The 18,777-nt window shown below is 37.3% G+C and overlaps 3 protein-coding genes across 4 annotated transcripts; 1 reads left to right on the forward strand and 2 right to left on the reverse strand.

The window, feature by feature from the left end:
* The first annotated feature begins 1,259 nt into the window (after positions 1–1,259).
* On the forward strand, positions 1,260–5,675 carry LOC108145746. The gene is made up of 5 exons (XM_017271308.2): positions 1,260–2,120; positions 4,367–4,427; positions 4,477–4,551; positions 4,960–5,211; positions 5,276–5,675. The coding sequence occupies exons 1-5, from the start codon at positions 1,994–1,996 to the stop codon at positions 5,400–5,402; spliced, it is 642 nt and encodes a 213-aa protein (XP_017126797.1). The 5' UTR covers positions 1,260–1,993; the 3' UTR covers positions 5,403–5,675.
* Positions 5,676–5,752: 77 nt separating this feature from the next.
* Positions 5,753–6,891, reverse strand: LOC108145779 (collagen alpha-2(VIII) chain). Its single transcript, XM_017271349.1, has one exon. The coding sequence runs from the start codon at positions 6,416–6,418 to the stop codon at positions 5,753–5,755; it is 666 nt and encodes a 221-aa protein (XP_017126838.1). The 5' UTR covers positions 6,419–6,891.
* Positions 6,892–6,943: 52 nt separating this feature from the next.
* Positions 6,944–18,699, reverse strand: LOC108146169 (glycogen-binding subunit 76A). 2 transcript variants are annotated; one of them, XM_017272064.2, is made up of 3 exons: positions 17,666–18,699; positions 11,216–11,435; positions 6,944–11,043 (listed from the first exon to the last, which is right to left on the reverse strand). In XM_017272064.2, exons 2-3 carry the CDS (start codon positions 11,381–11,383, stop codon positions 9,046–9,048), a joined length of 2,166 nt encoding a protein of 721 aa, XP_017127553.1. In that variant the 5' UTR covers positions 11,384–11,435; positions 17,666–18,699; the 3' UTR covers positions 6,944–9,045. The 2 variants fall into 2 exon arrangements, with proteins under 2 accessions (XP_017127553.1, XP_017127554.1); XM_017272065.2 differs by lacking the exon at positions 17,666–18,699 and adding an exon at positions 14,551–14,703.
* Between the last annotated feature and the right edge of the window lie 78 nt (positions 18,700–18,777).

Consider the following 18,777-nt stretch of genomic DNA (forward strand, 5'->3'; position numbering starts at 1 on the left):
GTTATGAAAATTACTGAAACGTGGCCAAGGAGGGGTGGGGGGAGGGTGTGATTCGGCAGAACCAAAAGCACGCACACACAGGACCACACTAGTAATAGCAACAACATGAGCGCACAGGACAACGTGACAAATAAAATCAAGCTAGCATTGGTAAGAAAATCTGCTGGACTATAAAGACTGCCACAATGCGCTACGTTTAGCAACTAATTGATCACTGCCAGTTACCATTTTAAACGACATTTCATTTCAATTTAGCTATTAGAGTACACTTTTATATATAAGAGCTTAAAATAGCCTTAGAACTTACAAACTGTTTAAAATAAAGCTATTTATAATATATAAAAAGATTTTATTTACCTGGAAAGTTTATCAAAAGTTTCATTTTGAAAATAATAAAACACAAGGTAATGCATTGATGAAATCAAGTGAAAAAGTTTTACTTATAACTTCAAAGTTACAAAAATTAAGTAAATCAAGCTAATATGTTCGAATTAAAACTGGAAAGTTAAAAAAATTAAATAGACATTTCTTAAATAATAAATAAAATTAAAAAAATATTGTTATATTTTAATTATGTTATTCCAATTTAAATTTGAAACTTTAAGTAATTAAATAGACATTTTTTAAATTGAAAGGATAAATTAGGAACATTTATTTAATGTATTAAATATTGTTAATAATAAGTAATGTTATATTTTATGATTTTATGATATATTTTATTTTGGCCCTAATTATAGCTTAATTGTGTTCCAACATAAAGGTATGCATCTTGTGGTTTATTGTTTGCAAGAACAAGTGTTTGGCAAATATAAATCCACTTTAAGGAAAATAAAATAAACAAAAATTATACATGCAAAAAGATAATAAAAAATGCAATTTATTTCCATTTTATTTATGGTAATAAACGCATTTCAATTCATTTCTTAATAATAAATAATATTGAGTGTCAAAAACAACACATCTGTCTCAAATTTCATTTAAAACAACATAGAATTAATTGTGGTTTCCATAAATCTCAACATACAAATATGTTTTTTGTGAGAAGCATTTAAAAAGAGATAAACGAGAGTGTCCTTTCGTAACAAATCAACTTAGCAGTTTCAAATGCAGCGCCCCATTGGCTGGCAGTTGGCTACAAAGTCGGTGGCAGTTGCAAAGGCAGCCTCAGCGGCGACTCTGGATCTGACTCCGAAAATAGAAACGATTCCTTGCTTGGTCCTTTCATTCAGTTTCATTCAGCTGGCGCTGCTGGAAGCGTGCGGACGTTCGTTGTTTAGAGCTCGGTCATAAAGTCAAGTGCCAAAGTGGCAGTGGCACCTCACAAAAAAAATTAAAAAAAAAAAACAAGAATAAAAAGGAAAAATTGAAACCAAAAAAAAAAAAGAACGAGGAGGGCACACAACGTGCGGGTGTAAAGTGCAAATGGTAACGGTAATTTGCAGACATTAGTTGCCATACACAGACACACACACACGCAAACGGACCGGTGATTAAATGCCGTGGAAGGAGAGGTGCGAAAAGTGTCACATTACGCATACGCAGCGTATGCCCAAATTAAATGCTGAAATTTAAAAGCACACAGCGAGTGGTTCTTAGTTGGTACATTGGAAATGTTTGTCGTAAAGTTATTTGGCCACTTAGTATGCCAAGCACGTAATGGATTTTTGTGATGAGGATACGGCTCTTTGATTGTTTTATTAGCGATTCCTTTGGACAGTAACTTTGAGTTTGGTATAAAAAATATTTAAAAAAACGTAAAAGAAAATAATGGTTATAAAACAAAATTTAAGTTTGTCATATATGCCAAATAAAAGGCAAAAATAAATAAAAACGCTGAAACATTTGCTTAATTAGACATTTATAAATTCGTTAATCGGTTGCTTTGTGCCATTATATAGAAATAAAAACTAGAGAACAAAGATAACAGTAACACCAAGCATTTAAAAATAAATAATTTATAAAATAAGTGTAATATTTATATTCAAAGTTGACCATGAGTCAAATGCAACTGCAAACGCAACGCGTTCGCCGCGGACGTCACCATCACCGTCATCAGTCCGCAGAGCCTTGCGAGTGTTTACGTCCTGTGATAAGAGTTTTCGGTCTGCTGACTTCATTCGGTAAGCTCAAGTGCCTGGAAATCCATGCCAGTGAAATAAAATTCCTCGCTCGGTGCCCAGGTGACCCCCTGGTCTCAAGATAATGCCAATCACGATATGGGGTTATGATGCATGTGCTTGAATATATGTATGCATGTGCATATACATAGTACACTTCTCTTTTGGTCCTTTTCGGAATGTTTACCCTTGACAAATCGTAGAAAATGCTTGTGCATAGAAATCATAGCCCCAGGATATGTTGAGTGCTGTGGCTTATTATATTTCTTGGCATTGAATGGAAATTGTATGGCTAAGATGCTGAATAGGGACATGTTCTTATTGGCTGCTTTTATTCTTCCTTTCAATATAAATTATTATAAAAGCCATTTTTCCGTAAACACAATAGGGCTGGATTTGCCTGGCTAAAAAGAGGTAAAATAAATTTAAATAAACGCCATCTCCATTTTACCAGAGAAAGTAGGTTAATTTATTTAACACAATACACACACACATAGGTATTATATAAATATAATATTCAGTAACAATCCTTTGCTTACGAAGGTATCTTGTACAATCAAATTTTTGGTTGAATGCTTGTTTGCATAATGCAATAAATAGCATTTTAGTTTAGCTTAAAAGTCAATTAAAGCTGCACAATATTTAATTACATATTTCTCCTCATCAATTTCATAAAATTAAATTATGGATTATTCGTTAAAGCTAGCTTTTTGTTGTATTTTATCTCTAACAAATGAAGACAAAAAAATGGTTTTACAAACTAAAATTTGTGGCTTTTGTTTGTGAACTCATGAATACAAATTAAATGTATTTAGCAAGCATGGAAAAATAATAGATGGATTAAAAAAGTAGCAATTTAATATAAATTCTTTTTAATTAAATCAATATCTATGGATGCAGTTTTCCACCCACTTTTCATCATTTCAAACCATGGAAATCCAATCAAATTTTTTCATCGAATTTTTTCGGCCATCTGGTGCAGCTATCAAAGTTGGCTTTAACGCTTATCATGGCCAATCATAACGATTTTCCGGCAGCATCTGACATTTCCCTAATGGTCTTCAAATTATGCACCCTCGTTTTTTTTTTTTTTTTTTGAATTTTGATAAATTGCTGGTTTGCAGCATAACAAAAACTTTGGGTCAAGTTCAAACTAATTTCTTCGCAAGTTGTTTTGGGGTCTATTATGGATGCAGTGGCACGCAGAAAAACAAAGTATAAAAGCTGGATGTAGTTCATAAACCCCGCACAATGGGGGAAAAAGGATGGGGGTTTCCCAAGGAAATCCTCTGTCAGAGCCATTAACAAGGCATTGGCCTCTATGCAGCTTGCAGCTAACATCTCGCATCCTGTGCCAAGAGCAGAATTTTCCCCGTCCCGATTTCCCCCCTTATCAGCAGCTTTTCCATACGGTCGACAATGAGCTTTGTTGTTAGCCTTTTGGCGCCAGCCATTCGCCAAGTTTCCCCTGCCTTTCTGGCCCCGATATCTATGTATTTTCCCTCCATCGCTTTCAATTATCCAGATAATTTTTGCATGTTTTTTCGATTTACGCTTTTTCAAATTTGTTCCGATGACAGCATTTAATGTAATTGGTTTGGTTTTGGTTCTGCACTTTTATTTAAATATCAGTCATATATCTAACTGACTTAATCTGATTGGTTTTTCGCGGCTCGGCATAATAAAAACAACTTAATTAGATTGGGTTTTTATGGTGGGCAAATGTGTGGCCATATCTTATATATTGGAAGTGGAAGTGGATTTGGTTGAGTCAAAATGGGGGGCCATAATGTGGCTAGAATATGAATATTGTAAGGGGATGCTTGACAAAATTTGCGAAGGGCGATTAATAAATTTGTCAAGAATTTTAATTCCTCAATTATAAAAGTAATTTTTCTGCAAAATTATTACAAAATTTTAAATTAACAATAAAAGTTTCTATTATATACAGGTTAAAATGTTATAACTTTATATAACATTTGTCTCAAAACTTTTAGGTTTCAAGCTCTGAAACACAATCTATAAATTTCTAAAGCACACCTCGTTTCTTTTCATTGGTTTTGTATTACATTTTATGGCCCAAGCGTGGTAAACAAAAAAGCCCCAACTCAATAAATATGCTTATAAATATATTTGCCTAGACAAAATCACATTATTTTATAGGCTCATTCAAGGGTAACGCTCCTCGTTTCAACCCGCCAGCAAGGACCCCCCGCATCGAAACTTTCTTAAGCCATTTTTCATTTCAGTTATCTGCGGCGTTGGTGTTGATGTCTACATGCATGGCTATCGGGCTGGTCTTTACATCGTGTAAGCCAAAGATCCAATAACCCTGAAAAATTTATTAATTTCTGGTTAGTTTTTCAGCCGTGCTGGTAATGTTCATAGAGATCAAGTGGCTCGTAACCATATTTCTGCAACTACAGTGCTCAGAGTGGGTATTATTAGACATAAGAAAATTCATTTGATTTAGTTTTCATTTTGTTCCCCCATTAAACGCATTAAAAATTTCATATTGCGAACTAAGCAATTAAACGTAGTGCTTAAACTATCTTAAATTATCATACCCACGTAAAATTATATTTAAATTACATGCAAGTCATATTTTATACAGTGTCTACCATAATCTGAACATTTTTATAATCGTTTTATTATCTTTAGCAACTCATTTTGTGATACTGATAAAAACACACAAAATTAAATTGGTAGTGAATGTATCCTAAGCCTCGTTAAAAATTCTCATTAAGTCCCTTAAGGCCCAACTTCCTTGACAATTTTTCTCAGTGAAATCTATTGCTTTAAATGTATTCATATACATATTTATGGATTTAATTTGTTCCAGGGATAATTACCAGCGGAGGTCCTGCAGCTGCCTGACTTGCTGGCGTCTTTCGGCGATTTGTGGCGGATGGCGACCCACGCCCGTTTATGCGGTCATCGGCATCTGCCTGATACTATATCCCCACAATCTGTGGCTTAGTTATGTGGCCGGAATGTTCCTGATACTCCTTGGTGTCCTCAGACTCTGCACGCTGCTCAGATTTAGTCCCTCGAAGGCAGAAGAGGGCCTCCTGCCGCATTGCGACTTTGAAAAGTGACGGCAGACAACGAATATCCATGTTATTTGTTCCTAATGTCTATTTGTTTTGTGTTGATAGGGTCTCCAGTTTTGTGGATAATATGGAGGATGATTTCGCAGAGCTTAGCGCCTCACAAGCGGCCTTGGATGACGAAGCGGAGGAGGAGGGCGACGACCCCCCGGCCATAGATGATGATGTTTGCTAATAGTTAAGATATACTTCTATTTTTCTCATTTGAAATTTAATTTCGATTTTTGAATAATGTGAGACTTTAGATTATTTTAAGATATCTAATAACATAAAGTTGGTAAAGAGGTTTCGATTGAAAAGTTAAATATATTGTGTTTTCATAACTGGACCTATGTGTCTGTATTGGAGATAAGAATCGTTTAACGTTTTATAAGATATTAACTATCAATACTTCTGATTTTTATCCGAATTTGCTTAAACTTTGAAAAATATTGTATATTGTATTTAGTTAAAAACTCTTAAAGTCCAAAAATAATTCCCAAACATGCAAACATTTTACTTGATTAGTTGTACTATCTATTTTATTTAATTTCTTCTTTTATTGGCTTTTGTGGTGAACGGATTTCTATAATGACTAAAGGCCAAGATGAGGGGTTGTTTGTCAGTCTGATCCTCTTCAAAAAATCTTAAGGCTCGCTCATCGCCATACTCATTGTCCTCCTCATTGTAGTACTGATCGTAATACCTAGGAGGTCCTTTTGGTCCTCCGCCATGTCCAGGTGAAGAAGGAGGTGGAGGTGGAGGTGGGTAGGGATAGGGGGGATAGGATCCTCCGGGGTAACCAGGTGGACCCTGTGGACCAGGTAATCCAGGCATACCGTGATAACCCTTATCACCCTTGGGTCCCTTCTCGCCAGGCTCACCCTTGGATCCTTTCGGTCCGGGATAACCCTTCTGACCCGGCTGACCCGGTGGACCTGGAGGACCTGGAGGACCCGGTGGGCAGTGGCAGTGCTGTGGCTGAGGCTGCGGATACGGATAGCTGGGCGGGTAAGCCGGCGGATGATGATGATGATGGTGATCGTAGTCCTCCTCAATAATCACTTCTTGTGGCGGCGAAGCTGGAGCCGGACTACCAGTTTGCAGGGTAATATGTCGAGGCACAGAGGCATCATTCTTGGCGCAAACACCTCCGAAAAGTACCACCAAAATAATCCAGTTCGCAAGGCGAACTTCCAAATGCGACGACATGCTGTAAACTAACCAAAATCAGATCATTGTCACTTCTTTTATATGGGGACAATGCCCTGAAGATGGGCAATCGGGGAGAATCATTCAAACTACCGTTAAAATAGCTCATTTCAGATTTATGCACATTGTCTGGCGATCCGTCTTATGCAAATTCCTCTTGTTTAGTAAACTAAGCCAACTATTTATAAAGTGTGCATAATTTGCATAAAAATCAATGAACGTGCTGAGTTCTTAAGTCGTTGAAAGAACTTTCACACTAAATGGGTGTTGGACTTTGTGATTGAGCCATGAAAAGTGAATTCTATGGCTTAATAAATAAAAAAAGACAAAACCTAATACTGTGAAGAAAGCAATCAAATTCATATAAACTATAAAGGGAACCAGAGCATTGACTTTTATTGGAGTAACCAAAATTACTTACCTGTGCTAACAATTTGAATATTTTAGTGTGTACTATAAATTTAATTTTTCCTCTTGCCATGCCAGCTGCCATTCATTTAATTTCAATGCACAAAAGAAAACACATTTTTAGACATGCAAAATGTTGCTGTTCGCATTGTTATTTTATTGTGGGTTCTTTATTATTCCTTTGTTAGTGTGAAGTGGAACTCATGTCGACAAAAGCCCCGCCCACATAAAAACCTTAACAAATTTCTGGTTTTTGGGCAGATCTCATAACATTTTCTCGCTCTTCTCACGAAATACTCACGCTTCAGTCTAAGTCATTTTGTTTTGTTGGGACTTCAGTAATTTTTCTGTGGTTTCTGCTACTTTAACATTTAGTATATGTAAATAGTTGTAACTTTTAAAGTTCATTTTTATTTGTTGTTTTTGCTTTTTTTTGTTTTACACATGTTTGCTATGCAATAAACATATTTAATATTTATTTTATGTTAATCATAAATTTTGTTTAACTATTATTCTCTCTTTTTTCGTGTTTTCGGTTGGAAAACCTTGAGGTAGCTGCGTTTGCAATTAATTGTTATAAGTATTTATTTGCTTGTTTATCCCTGATATAGGCTTTTTAAGGTTCTGTTGTGGATAAGAAGAGTTTGAATTGTTTTTATTATTTAGTAAAGAAACAAAGATAAGTAAAAGAATCAACAAAAGAGGAATAATTAAATTTTATATTTATTTTATTTTGTATATATATATATTTATATAATATTACGATATATATTACGCATCAACATATACATAAAAAATATTGAAATAGTGTAAAATAAAATTAAAGAATATTTAAAAAAAATCAAACATTAGAAGAATATCAACATTTAAGAGAAACAAAAGTGAAGGTTTGTCTGTTGTGTCAGATGGTTTGAAAAAGTCTTTCCGATCGGGGTACAAAGATCATAGGACTGGAGTATTTACTTTGGAACTGAAAATAGTCTGGTATAGTTGGCAAAAGTAAACTCGAATTGACTAGATAATGGATGTTGGTTAGTTAAAGTTAACTTTCGACATGGTCTCTGCGCTCGAATGGATCTAAAAACTTGGCTAAAAAATGATCTGGCAATTGTCGAATGAGCTAATCGTATAGTTGCTCTTACGAAACGAAGAGTATATATAGTAAATGGTGCTAAGCTCATATACTTCTTAGAACTGTTGAACTACGATTAATCGGAATTAATCATCTCACAAAAATGAATTCCTTAAGAAGACATCAACTGGCAGAAGTCCAATCTAACAAACCCGATCCAACCTGCAAACAAACCTAGGAACAAACCAAATAAAAACTGGGAAAAAAAAACTGAAAACAGAAGAAGACATTGAAGAAACTGATCTGATTTTTAGTTTGTTATCACTTGCTCTTCTTATAACATACGACTAACAACTATCTTTGGGATTCATTCGAACTGTGTTGGCTTTTGTTCTCATTCGCACTACTCAGGCTTGTTTAATTTATTTTTTTGTGGCCCTCCTTACATCTTCTCTTCCTTCTTGTCTAACCCTTCCCTCCTTTTCGTTCTATAAAAATATAAACAATTTTTGCCTTCTTGAGGAAGGGTAGGGTGATTCGATTTATGGGTGTGAAAAAATTGGAAAATTCTTGGGGGTGGTAAGTAATCTGTAGACAGTTCTTAGTAGCTTTTCTTTAGTATTTATAATCTAAATCTTCTTTTTAAAAGCTGAGTTTTAATCTAGGTTTTGCTTATTAAGTGGTTTAAGCCCTCAATATATATAATGACATATATTTAACTGTTTTTTTTTCACCAGAAAATAATCAAAACTGAAAAATGAACGCAGCTTTTAAATATAAAGACGTTCTTTGATTGAAATAGCCATTGTAAAACATTAGTTTTGTGGGCTACCTTTCCTGATACTCTTAAAATTGTCCATTAACAACTTAATCACACCCAGAATTTGTAGTTTAAAATCGAAACATCCTATTGAAGAGGTAGCCCAACGAAGGTAGGCATTCTGATCCGTGATCTCTGACTGGCTGGACATCTGGGATTCGGGGTGGGATTCTAGTTCGAATTTATTTAAGGGGACATAGACACAACCTCAGGGTGCGGGAGCAATCCCAGACCTTGGTGTCGTGTCCTTGGGTATGTTGAGGGTTCCTAAACGGGGGTTATGTGAACTCTAAGCCAGTGCCCGTAGTGCAAGCCCATCGCCACCGCCTAGTAGAAGGAGCTGCACCAGGCATCGCCCGCCGTGGGGCTTAGCAATCCGACCAGACTGGCACCGGGATGGCTACCGGTGGTAACGGCGCCAGTCACCACGGACGGAGGCGATGCCGTCGAGCTACATGTGCCGGTGGCATGTGTCGAACTGGGCAGACACTGGAAGCAGTAGTTGGCCCCGTAGTTGTTGTCCCAGAACTGCTGGCCCTTGCATTGGAATCGAACGGCGAACTCCAGCCGCTGGCCCACGTGCAGCGAGTTGCCGAACAGCACAAAGGTGAAGATGTCGGAGAAGCCGTCGCACGAGTTCTCCACATAGTTGGCCTGCAGATCGGCATAGCTCCGCCATCCGTCCAGCGAATACCGTATGTGCACCGACTTGTGGAAATCGAGATTGCGCACGCGCACCGATCCGGATATCGTCTGATTGATATTATCCGAAACGGCGGCATTCTCCAGCGACACCTGTTTCTCGCGCACCGCATCGAGGAACTTGGGCAGGCCACCTGGTTGCTGGAACAGTGGCATCAGTAGCTTATCCGACTTGGGACCCAGCTGGAGCGGCGGCTCCGACTCCAGTATCTCCAGATCTTCGAACGCCGACTTTGGTATGGTGGGTATCTCGTCCAGGAAGGTCTTCACATCGGCCAGATCCAAGCCAAGGACATCGGCAAACCGCACGATCTTCTTGCGACCCGGAGTTCCAGGCGGTGTCTTTCCTGTCTTGAGCGAGGAACAACGCCGGATCCTCTGAGGTCGACAATCGTCCTCATCATCTGTGGTATCTATGCCATGACTGTGCGTTGCCCCACTCTTTTCCACCGCATCCGTGGCATCCTGTTTGGCCTGCTCGATTTGGGCCAGGTCCACATTGACGGTCAGATTGCTGGCCGATTTGTCTGTTTCGTCCATGCCACTATCCGGCGAAAGTTCGACGTCTCTGGCTTCCTGAGTTGTCCTGTCGGGGGAGGAGCTTTCCTCCGTGGGGGTTCTTTCGGGGGAGGTGTCTGTGGGAGATTTGTCATTGGAGGTTTCCTCTTGAACCCTTTCATTAGGGGTTTTCTCCTGGACTCTGTCACTGGGAGTTTCTTCTTGGACTCTGTCATTCGGGGTTTCTTCCTCGCCTTTTCTTTCTTCAACTCTCTCGTTATGTATGTCTTCATGAACCCTCTCCTGGAAGCTTTCTTTCGGAACCACCTCCTGGTGGCTTTCTTTTGTAACCCCCTCCTGGGAGCTTTCTTTTTGAACTCTGTCGTAAGGGGTTTCTCCTTCAGTAAGGGTTAACTCTTCAACCTTCTCAGTGAAGACATCTTTATGCAATTCTTCTGGAGCTTTGTTTGTAGGACCAGCTACCTCCAGTGTCTTCACATCCTCCAAATGTCCATTCGTAAACTTCTCTTCTTCCACCCGCAAGCTGATGCTATGCTGCTGCAGTTCACTAAGGATCTGGGCCTGTAGAAAGGCCTCGTCCTCCGGCTGAATCGCATCCTGGCCAGCTGCCTCTTCCTCCTCATTCACTCCATTGACTAGTCCATGTCTTCCATTCAATTGCAGCGTATTCACATAATCCTTGAGTTCCGAGGCTGGCAGCTTTTGGTCCTGGGCAGCTGCAGCTGTGGATGTGGAAGCGGATGTGGTTGCAATTGCGATTGCGGATGCTGATGCGGATCCAGATGCAGTGGCATCGAAGTAGGGACCATCGGTACTGCTGCTGTGACTGCTGGCCATGGAGGCACAGGCATAGCCCGATTCCGCCGTCGAGTTGTGTGGCGTATTCGAGGCGGTTTCGATCAGGCGCAGGTACTCGCACTCGTCCACCGGACTCCCCGGCGACTCCAGCTCACAGTCGAAGTCGAAGAAGGAGTCGGACTCATGGCGCAGTGGCTGCAGATCCGTCACCGTCTGTTCCGAGTCGTGCGAGTTGACCCACGTGTTCGTGCTGGTTCCATTGATGATGGGCTCATCCTCCGCATTGCCCTCGCCCTCCTCGGTTGTCTGCAAAAATTCGGATATTAATAAGATTGCTCGAACTTTCTTAACTAACAGTTATTAAATGTTTAACTAGTTTTAGAATGTTTAACCCATTCTTTAATTAGATATTTACATTTTTTTTTAGCTTAAGAAATTCAGCTATATTTGATTTTTATTAAATAACCTAGGAGTTTACCTGTGAACCCAAGGTGCGCAGCTTGGAGGACAGACTCCGTGCGAATGCCTCGGCTCTTCCGCGGCACGAGGACATCCCTATGGTTGGGATGATGGAGATGATGCTGCAGGGCGGCCTGCTGTCCGGCGTGCTGGTGTGTGTCAGTGGTATATCGCCGGGATCGTTCATTTACGTCACGTCGACTCACAATCGGGTATGGTGCAACCGATCTGCGGAATATCTGCAAATATAGGACCATCGGGATATATGACGTGAGTGATATATTCAAACGCGATGAGCAATTTTTAAGTAAACAAATAAATTCACATGAAATGTTGTTCTCCATCACTTTCCCTTTTCGTTTTTGCCATGTTTTCGATGGCATTTTAAAACAGCTGGGAAAATATTTTATGCAGTATATCTACTTTTATTATCCTCATCGCATTTTTCATTTCTCTTTCGTTGTCTTGGTTTTTTTTAGTTGATTGTGTTGGTTGTCATTAAAATTTAAATAGACTTTTAAAGAAATATGTCGGTTTAATCTGTACTGAATTGCATAACATGCAAACAATTCTTCAGAATTACTAAAAGAATTTTTCAACTTCTTTGTCGGTATTTAATCATTAATCTTTTGAAAATCAATTATGAAGGTTTTAAATGGATTGAACTAAATTTCATGTTAGTTAAACGTTAAATTATTTTAACAAAAAATAGATCATAATTTTGCATTTAACTGAATATGATATTAAGAATATTATTATTTATTTATGTATTTATATTTAAATCCAAAAATTTAATATCACTAAAGTAAATCTATGTTTTGAACTATTATGACTGGCTCTAAAATAATTTCTAATATTTTTGAAAACACTACCTGAGTAATTAATTGGTATTTTGTTGTTATAAATCAGGTGATGAAAACCCGTGATGGTTTGTCCCACGAACGATGTCAATGAAAATCCGCAATGAACCGGGTGACCACAACAAATTGTTAACACCTCTCTTTTTTGCTCTTGGCAGATGGCACTATTATTGTTTTCATTTTGCGATGGCTGCACGTGCTTTACCTTTGATCAGGTGCAAAGCCAAGCCACGCCCATTATTGGATCTACTTAATTAGAGCGAGAGGGAGCGTTTTAATCGAGAGAGAGAGGAAGTGCCGCCCAATTAAGACATCAGCGTTTTTTATCTTTTCGAAATTAGATGCGCCAATCGAGACGAGACAAAGTCAATTGGCCTTGAACTTTTCGCGGCATTTCTTTTTTGTCTATTTTGTTTTTCCGTCTCTTTTGGTTTTATGTATTTTACTTTTTATTTTTGGCAGCATGCATAGGAAATTTAATTAAACAGTAAAAAGAGTAAAAAGAAGTACAAAAATTGAATTGAAATATTTTCGCTCGCCAAATGGCGTCGACAAAGATTTAAATAAACAAACGATCGTCTGACAATCGATCGATTAAGGAGGTCAAAATGCCGATCTCTTTAAAATTTCCTTAAATTTAAATAAAAGAATGCAGGTCTCTTTGTAGCCATACAGTATACAGATGCCACTGCCTATGAGGTGCTGCCACTTATGGCAGATATTTCATGATTCACAGACATCCCTTGCAGCTCGGTACCTTTATTCATTTTTTTTTTAGCTTATAGATAAATTGAATATTTTTTGGCTTTCGGCCAACTGGCTAAATGCGTTTTGGGCGCTAATGACGTTGGGTCAAGAGAAGCATTACAAAACGAAAGGATACATTTAAAATCAAAAGTGCTTTAGAATTATTGCTTAATTACGTTTGTCCTCGTTATTTGCCAAATTAAGGAAAGCATTTATGAAAAAATTTAACGCTTAAGAATACAATAAAAAATTAAATTTCAAATTTTCTTATCATATTCAATGCTCTGTATGCTCTGCCATATAAATATGAATTGCAAATGCAGCGACTCAAGCTCACATTTTATAAATAAAATATTTGAAGAGAAAAAGAAATGAAAATAAATAACACGAACACGAAGTCTATAAATAAACCTTAGACAACATATGTCTTTGACTTCTATTTTACGGCCAAAGTAACATTTCCGTTTTTTTTCTTCTTATATTTTCCTATTTTATTTGCGATTCTCTCACATTTTTTGCTTGGCGAATATATGCTTTGTTTTGACGGTAACTGCGTAACTGCAAAAGTATCTTATGCTTCAAGTATTTGACTTAAGTAGGTACACGCACTGACTGAGGAGACACCCATAAAGCCGCTTAATTGAATTAAATTGGGGAAAATATACGGAATTGATATTAAAGTGGACACCCCAACGACTCACGCAATAAAGAATATATTTGAATTATGCTTGATTGGTACACATCTAGTCTATGTCTTTTACGATAAAGTCAAGGTGCTGCCGAGGTGCCAATTTTATACCACTATGTTGTTATTGTATTTAAATAAGATGAAAGATAATTTTTAACACTCTTTTATTACTCACAAAATTTATTGGGTTTTCAAAATGATTTCACAAGTATTTTTCAATTTATTATTATGCTTCAAGATATTTTCCGTTTTGATTGTACATTTATTATCCCATTTACTTAGTTGTGGTTTAATTCTGTCTGGCAATGATTTTACCATTAATATATGATTCATTTAAAATTTTGTTGGCATTTGTTATAAAGCTTCATACGTTTAATGAACATTTAAATGCATTTATAATGGCTAAAAGATTACCTAAGAAATGATTTGTAATTTTAAGATTTCCCCTTTTTACAGAAAAGCATTTCAAAAATCATATTTTGTATAGTAATTTAAAATAAAATATAAATTATAATAAAAACAACTTGGTAAAAACTTTTAACGACGTTTAAAAATATAAAATTTTAAAAGAAATGTTAGAAATCTGTTTTCAAGAAAGAATTTGTAATTTATTTATAAACAGGCATTCTCTCAAAATATAAACTAACAGACACTCTTATCAACTGCATCTCCCAGTTGCATTTGTCATGTCAATTAGTTAGTCACTGGTCCAGAGATAGATGCGCCATTAGCTGTTCACACCATTTAAATAATTCGATTAGATGTTTCTAGGCCTACAACTGGAACTATATATTTTTATTGCCGGCCGCCGGCTTATCACCTGAAGCACACATGATATTTGCCAGTGGGCGATGGGTGGATGAGTGGGTGGTTTGGGTGGCATGGGTAGTTGGGTGGCTTGGGTGGTGCGACGGGCGGTTCACTTAATCATGCTGCGCCCGAGTCTCGATTAAGAGGCGTGATAACGAATTTGCAATTTTATTTATAGCAATCAGAATTGACCCGCGAACCACGAACGCTTCTCTCACAATAGCACTCATTTGTGGACTTTTCACTTACACTAGGCGACGATGAAATAACCGATTTTCTTAGGACTTTAATTATTGTAAATATTAAAGTTCCCTACTTCGAATTAGAACAAAAATCGAAGGAAACCACCGGAATAGCACTCGAACTGCACCACGTCTGCAGCGTCACGGTGTCGGGCATGCACTGACTGCCCACCGATCTTTTTGTTGTGTTTTTGGCATTCAGCAAATCCACCCTGATTGATAAGGCAAAATCGGAACGGATCGGATCGGATGGGATGCGATGCGATGCGATGCGATGCTACGATGGATGATCGAATCGAAATCGAAGCGCAGCGGAGCAAAATCGCAGATCGCAGCCAAACACTGCCCTCAAGCAAGATTGCACTCACCCCGCATCCGCATCCGCCTCCTCGGGAATCCGTATCTGTATCTGTAACTGTGCCTCTATATATCTGTAATCGCAGTGCATCCTAAAAGGTAGCTGCAGCGCCCCCCTCTCCACTCACCACTCTCGATTCTGGCAGACAGTCGATGCTATAGACAGATGCTCGTGATCAGTGACGTCGCAGCCTCGGATGTCTGTCTCAATCTTAATCGTAGCTAACTGCTCTTTCAAGTGCCCTTTTTTTATTGGGAAGTACTTCAAAATGAAAGAGCCACTTGCATTTAATTTAATTAATTTATCGTTTTTCAATCTGAAGATTAAGGTATAAATTTTGCTCAAAAATTGTTCAAGAACTTAAAAAATACGAAACTTCACAGGTCTTTTAAAAAAATGCTTACATATATTACCGTAGTTTTTCGGATTAAACACAAACACAAAATAAAAAAAAATCATATCATAATTTATGCAAACAAAACAAGTCCAAGCGCTTTAATTATTCCAGGGTGTTGTTTAACCCACAAATAGCAAATAAGCAAAAGGATTTCAGATACTGCAATAAATTGGTAAATACTGTAACATATTGCTTTGGCCATATCAACCGTGTTACCCTCAGATAAACTATCAGCGTTTGAAAAACCTTCCGGTACTGCCCGCTGTGATTGTAGGATTATAAATAAACCCATATACATATATGTCCAATTTGGCCATTCGATATGAGCCTAATCAGTGGATAGTTATTCGCGTTTTGTTGCTTAAGCATGAGATTAGGTAACTAATTTGTTATTGTTTGGACTTGGCGCCGGAACATTTTATAATCCTGATTTAGCATTACTGAACGACTTGAGTTAGATTGATGGGTGACAGAAGGGATCGAAGGTGATAAGATTGCTAAGCGGATCGTTGAACTGTTCTACAAAGAAAGTATGCTTAGAAAAGCCTTAACAGGCAATTAATTATGAATTTGAAGAGTGTTTATGAGATAAGATTATACGGAACAAATTAAGTAGTTTGTTAAGCATGATTATAAATAGTAATAAAATAATTAAGTTAATAGACAAATTATTTATTTACTTTCAATTTTACATTAAACAATTTTAAAAAGAATTTAATTGAAATCTTTCTTTGATTTGATTTGAAAGAATATATTTAAAAAAAATTTAATCAAAGTAAATGTGTCTTGTGTAAATAATGAAACAATTAATTTTAAAGAACTTTAAAACGCCTTTGAAATTAATCTGTATGATTTATTTGAATAAGAATAGAATCTTCTTGAATTGGTCAGTATATAGAACTAAAGAAGTATCATTAGAGAACATTTTCACGCTGTCATTCACTGTCGCATATATCATTAGCATGATTTCTATTCGGACTATTTTTTTTTTTGACCGGCAAGTGCCGCCCACGCTTTGAAAAGAGCTCAATAGATACGTGTTCCACCCATCAACAAACCACAACAGCTGACTGGTTTTTAATTTATAAATAAACCAAAATTAATAATATATAATGTTAAAGTCCCCTTTAGTTGAAATTAAGGCAGGCGCATGTTGCTTGTTGCCGGGCTTTCGAATTTCCTATGCTTAGACCTCCAAAAAAAATCGAACTTCGTCGCAATCAATATAAAATACAAGTGGATTACACGAGCCTCATTTGAAGCGCTAATTTGCCTTCAGTAATTTTATCTATCTATCAGATACATTGCACGCGTCTGTGTGGGTGCGTGTGTTCGGATGTGGGTGGTTCCCATATTCCAATTTTTTTTCTTTTTTGCTTTTCAGCAGCGCGTGGACATTTTTATTTATATTTGTATGACATTGCTACCGAACTAAATGTCAAAAGCAAACAAAGCCAAGCACCGTGAAAGGCAAAAAAAAAAATGTGGAAAACGCTGTTCTGAAAACTCGGTTACAGATACAAAGATACTTTGGGGAGAGGAAGATACTTTTGCCTTCAACTAGCTTTCGCTTTCCTTTTTTTATGGTTATTGTTGTGGACCCGAGGATTGCGAATTGTTTTGGCTTGTTTTGATTGTTGTGATAACGAGATTTCGATTGTTTTGATTGCGGAAGCCAAGAAAAAGTGCTTACAGAATCCATGACATTGATTAAGCAAAGGACAAATATTATATATAAATATTAACAAATATTACAAAGTTTTTTACTAAAATGGGAATAAATAAATTATAAACCTAGATTATGTAACTCAAGTTGCAAAAGCCGACATTCAAATAGCTGTTTAAGTTTTTACACATTTTACTAGTTTTACAGTTTTAACTTTACTTTCTGCTGACAGAATTATTATTTTTGACTAAATACAATATTTCGTTATTTAATCATTTAATTAAACCTTAGCTGTTTATTTTTGGACTTTAAATTATTTAATTAAATAAAATAGTAGTTCAAGAACCGGTGTATCAACTTTATGTTCCATTTCACCTACAGTACATGCAGTTAATTAAATTGATTGTTATGGTATGGTATAATTATTGAACCCCCTGAACTTGTACCCAATTGAACTTGTTCTGACTTATAAGTTTAGTTCAGGTTGCTGAAAAATGGCGAAAAATCCATGTCCATGTTGAGCAAACGAAGCTTTGACTTTAAGTGGCAAAGCCAATGTCAAATGTATCTGATGGATAATTGAAGGCAGCATCATTTAATAGCTTGTAATAATAAAGCATCACGCAAAGTTTTGTATAAAACACGCACTTAATTATGTCACATAGTTGTACGATTTCTTATAATAATTATGATTTACCAACCTGATGTTTTGATATTATTCCAAGGCGTTTCCTTTTTGGCCTTTCGTCGGCGTAGCAATAAAAATAATTGCTTGTCAATAGTTGTGGCATAAATATCGCCTACATATACCGATTTCGGGTATATATATATATATATATTTACTATATATGTTGGCCTATTGCGTGCCCCGTTGTCGTTTATGTTTCGATGCCAAAGGAAGTGACCCCAGTTTTTGGGGGAGAAAGGTTACCGAAGGATATACTCGCCAGTCGAGAACTTTCACTTTTATTCGCCGCACACACACACACAGTTACACCTTGCCGCCAGGGGGCGCTAGTTAGATAACACTTTTTGTCGGATTTTTCAGATATGTTTGTAAATAATTTTTATTTATATTTTTGATGTATGGGAATTCGTTGCAAAATGTTATTTATTTGGCTTTTATTTAGCACACACTCGTTTTGATTTCTGGGTTAAGGCTTTTGGTAAAGGATCCGTCGGGAATTTTCGGCTTTTTTCACGAAGGCACGCGAAAATTTTGTTTGACTTCAATCAAATTTTCACTTTTATTCAGCGCAGTTGTTTTCGTTTTGGCCCTTCTATATTTATTTATTTTTTAATCCTATATTATTATTATTATTATTATTTATATTTTTGCCAGTGCTGAGTGGCAGCCGTGGCAGCAGCGCCCGTTGGAGTGGCAACGTTGGCGACTTGGTCGCAATAAGAGTGTCATTCAAGGGCATTGCAAGGTCGCAGCAGTTGCGTCTTTCGCCCACTGGCAACTGAGATGCGAGAGCGCCAAACGACGGCCTCTTTTCAGTTCTCCGATATACACAGATACAAAGATTTTCGAGAATTATTTCGTTTGTTTGTTTTGCATTTTTTGCTTGCTAAATCCGAGCAGACGAGAGGTACAATGGGGGGAGCGGGTTGTCCTAGTCACGCAGCGGTTTAATTATTATTAATTTGCCCAAGCAATCGGTGTATCTGAGGGACACGGCCTTAGCCTAGAGTCTTAGACCTCTCGAATCGCCCGTTTGGGCCTCCTGTCGTGTGGCAACTGAGGCACGAAACGCCGAAAGTTGCAACCTTTCAGGCCTCTCACTTTCATTCTCGCCGCTTCTCTGGC

This window comes from Drosophila elegans, unplaced genomic scaffold (genome assembly GCF_018152505.1).
Source record: "Drosophila elegans isolate 14027-0461.03 unplaced genomic scaffold, ASM1815250v1 contig_208, whole genome shotgun sequence".
In the NCBI taxonomy this organism is placed as follows: Eukaryota; Metazoa; Arthropoda; class Insecta; order Diptera; family Drosophilidae; genus Drosophila; species Drosophila elegans.

Coding starts and splice junctions, on each gene's coding strand:
- LOC108145779 (XM_017271349.1), bottom strand. CDS start 6,418: ATGTCGTCGCATTTGGAAGTTCGCCTTGCGAACTGGATTATTTTGGTG.
- LOC108145746 (XM_017271308.2), top strand. CDS start 1,994: ATGAGTCAAATGCAACTGCAAACGCAACGCGTTCGCCGCGGACGTCAC. Junction 4,428..4,476: donor CGGGCTGGTCTTTACATCGT/GTAAGCCAAAGA, acceptor ATTTCTGGTTAG/TTTTTCAGCCGTGCTGGTAA. Junction 4,552..4,959: donor CTGCAACTACAGTGCTCAGA/GTGGGTATTATT, acceptor AATTTGTTCCAG/GGATAATTACCAGCGGAGGT.
- LOC108146169 (XM_017272064.2), bottom strand. CDS start 11,383: ATGAACGATCCCGGCGATATACCACTGACACACACCAGCACGCCGGAC. Junction 11,044..11,215: donor TGCGCACCTTGGGTTCACAG/GTAAACTCCTAG, acceptor GAATTTTTGCAG/ACAACCGAGGAGGGCGAGGG.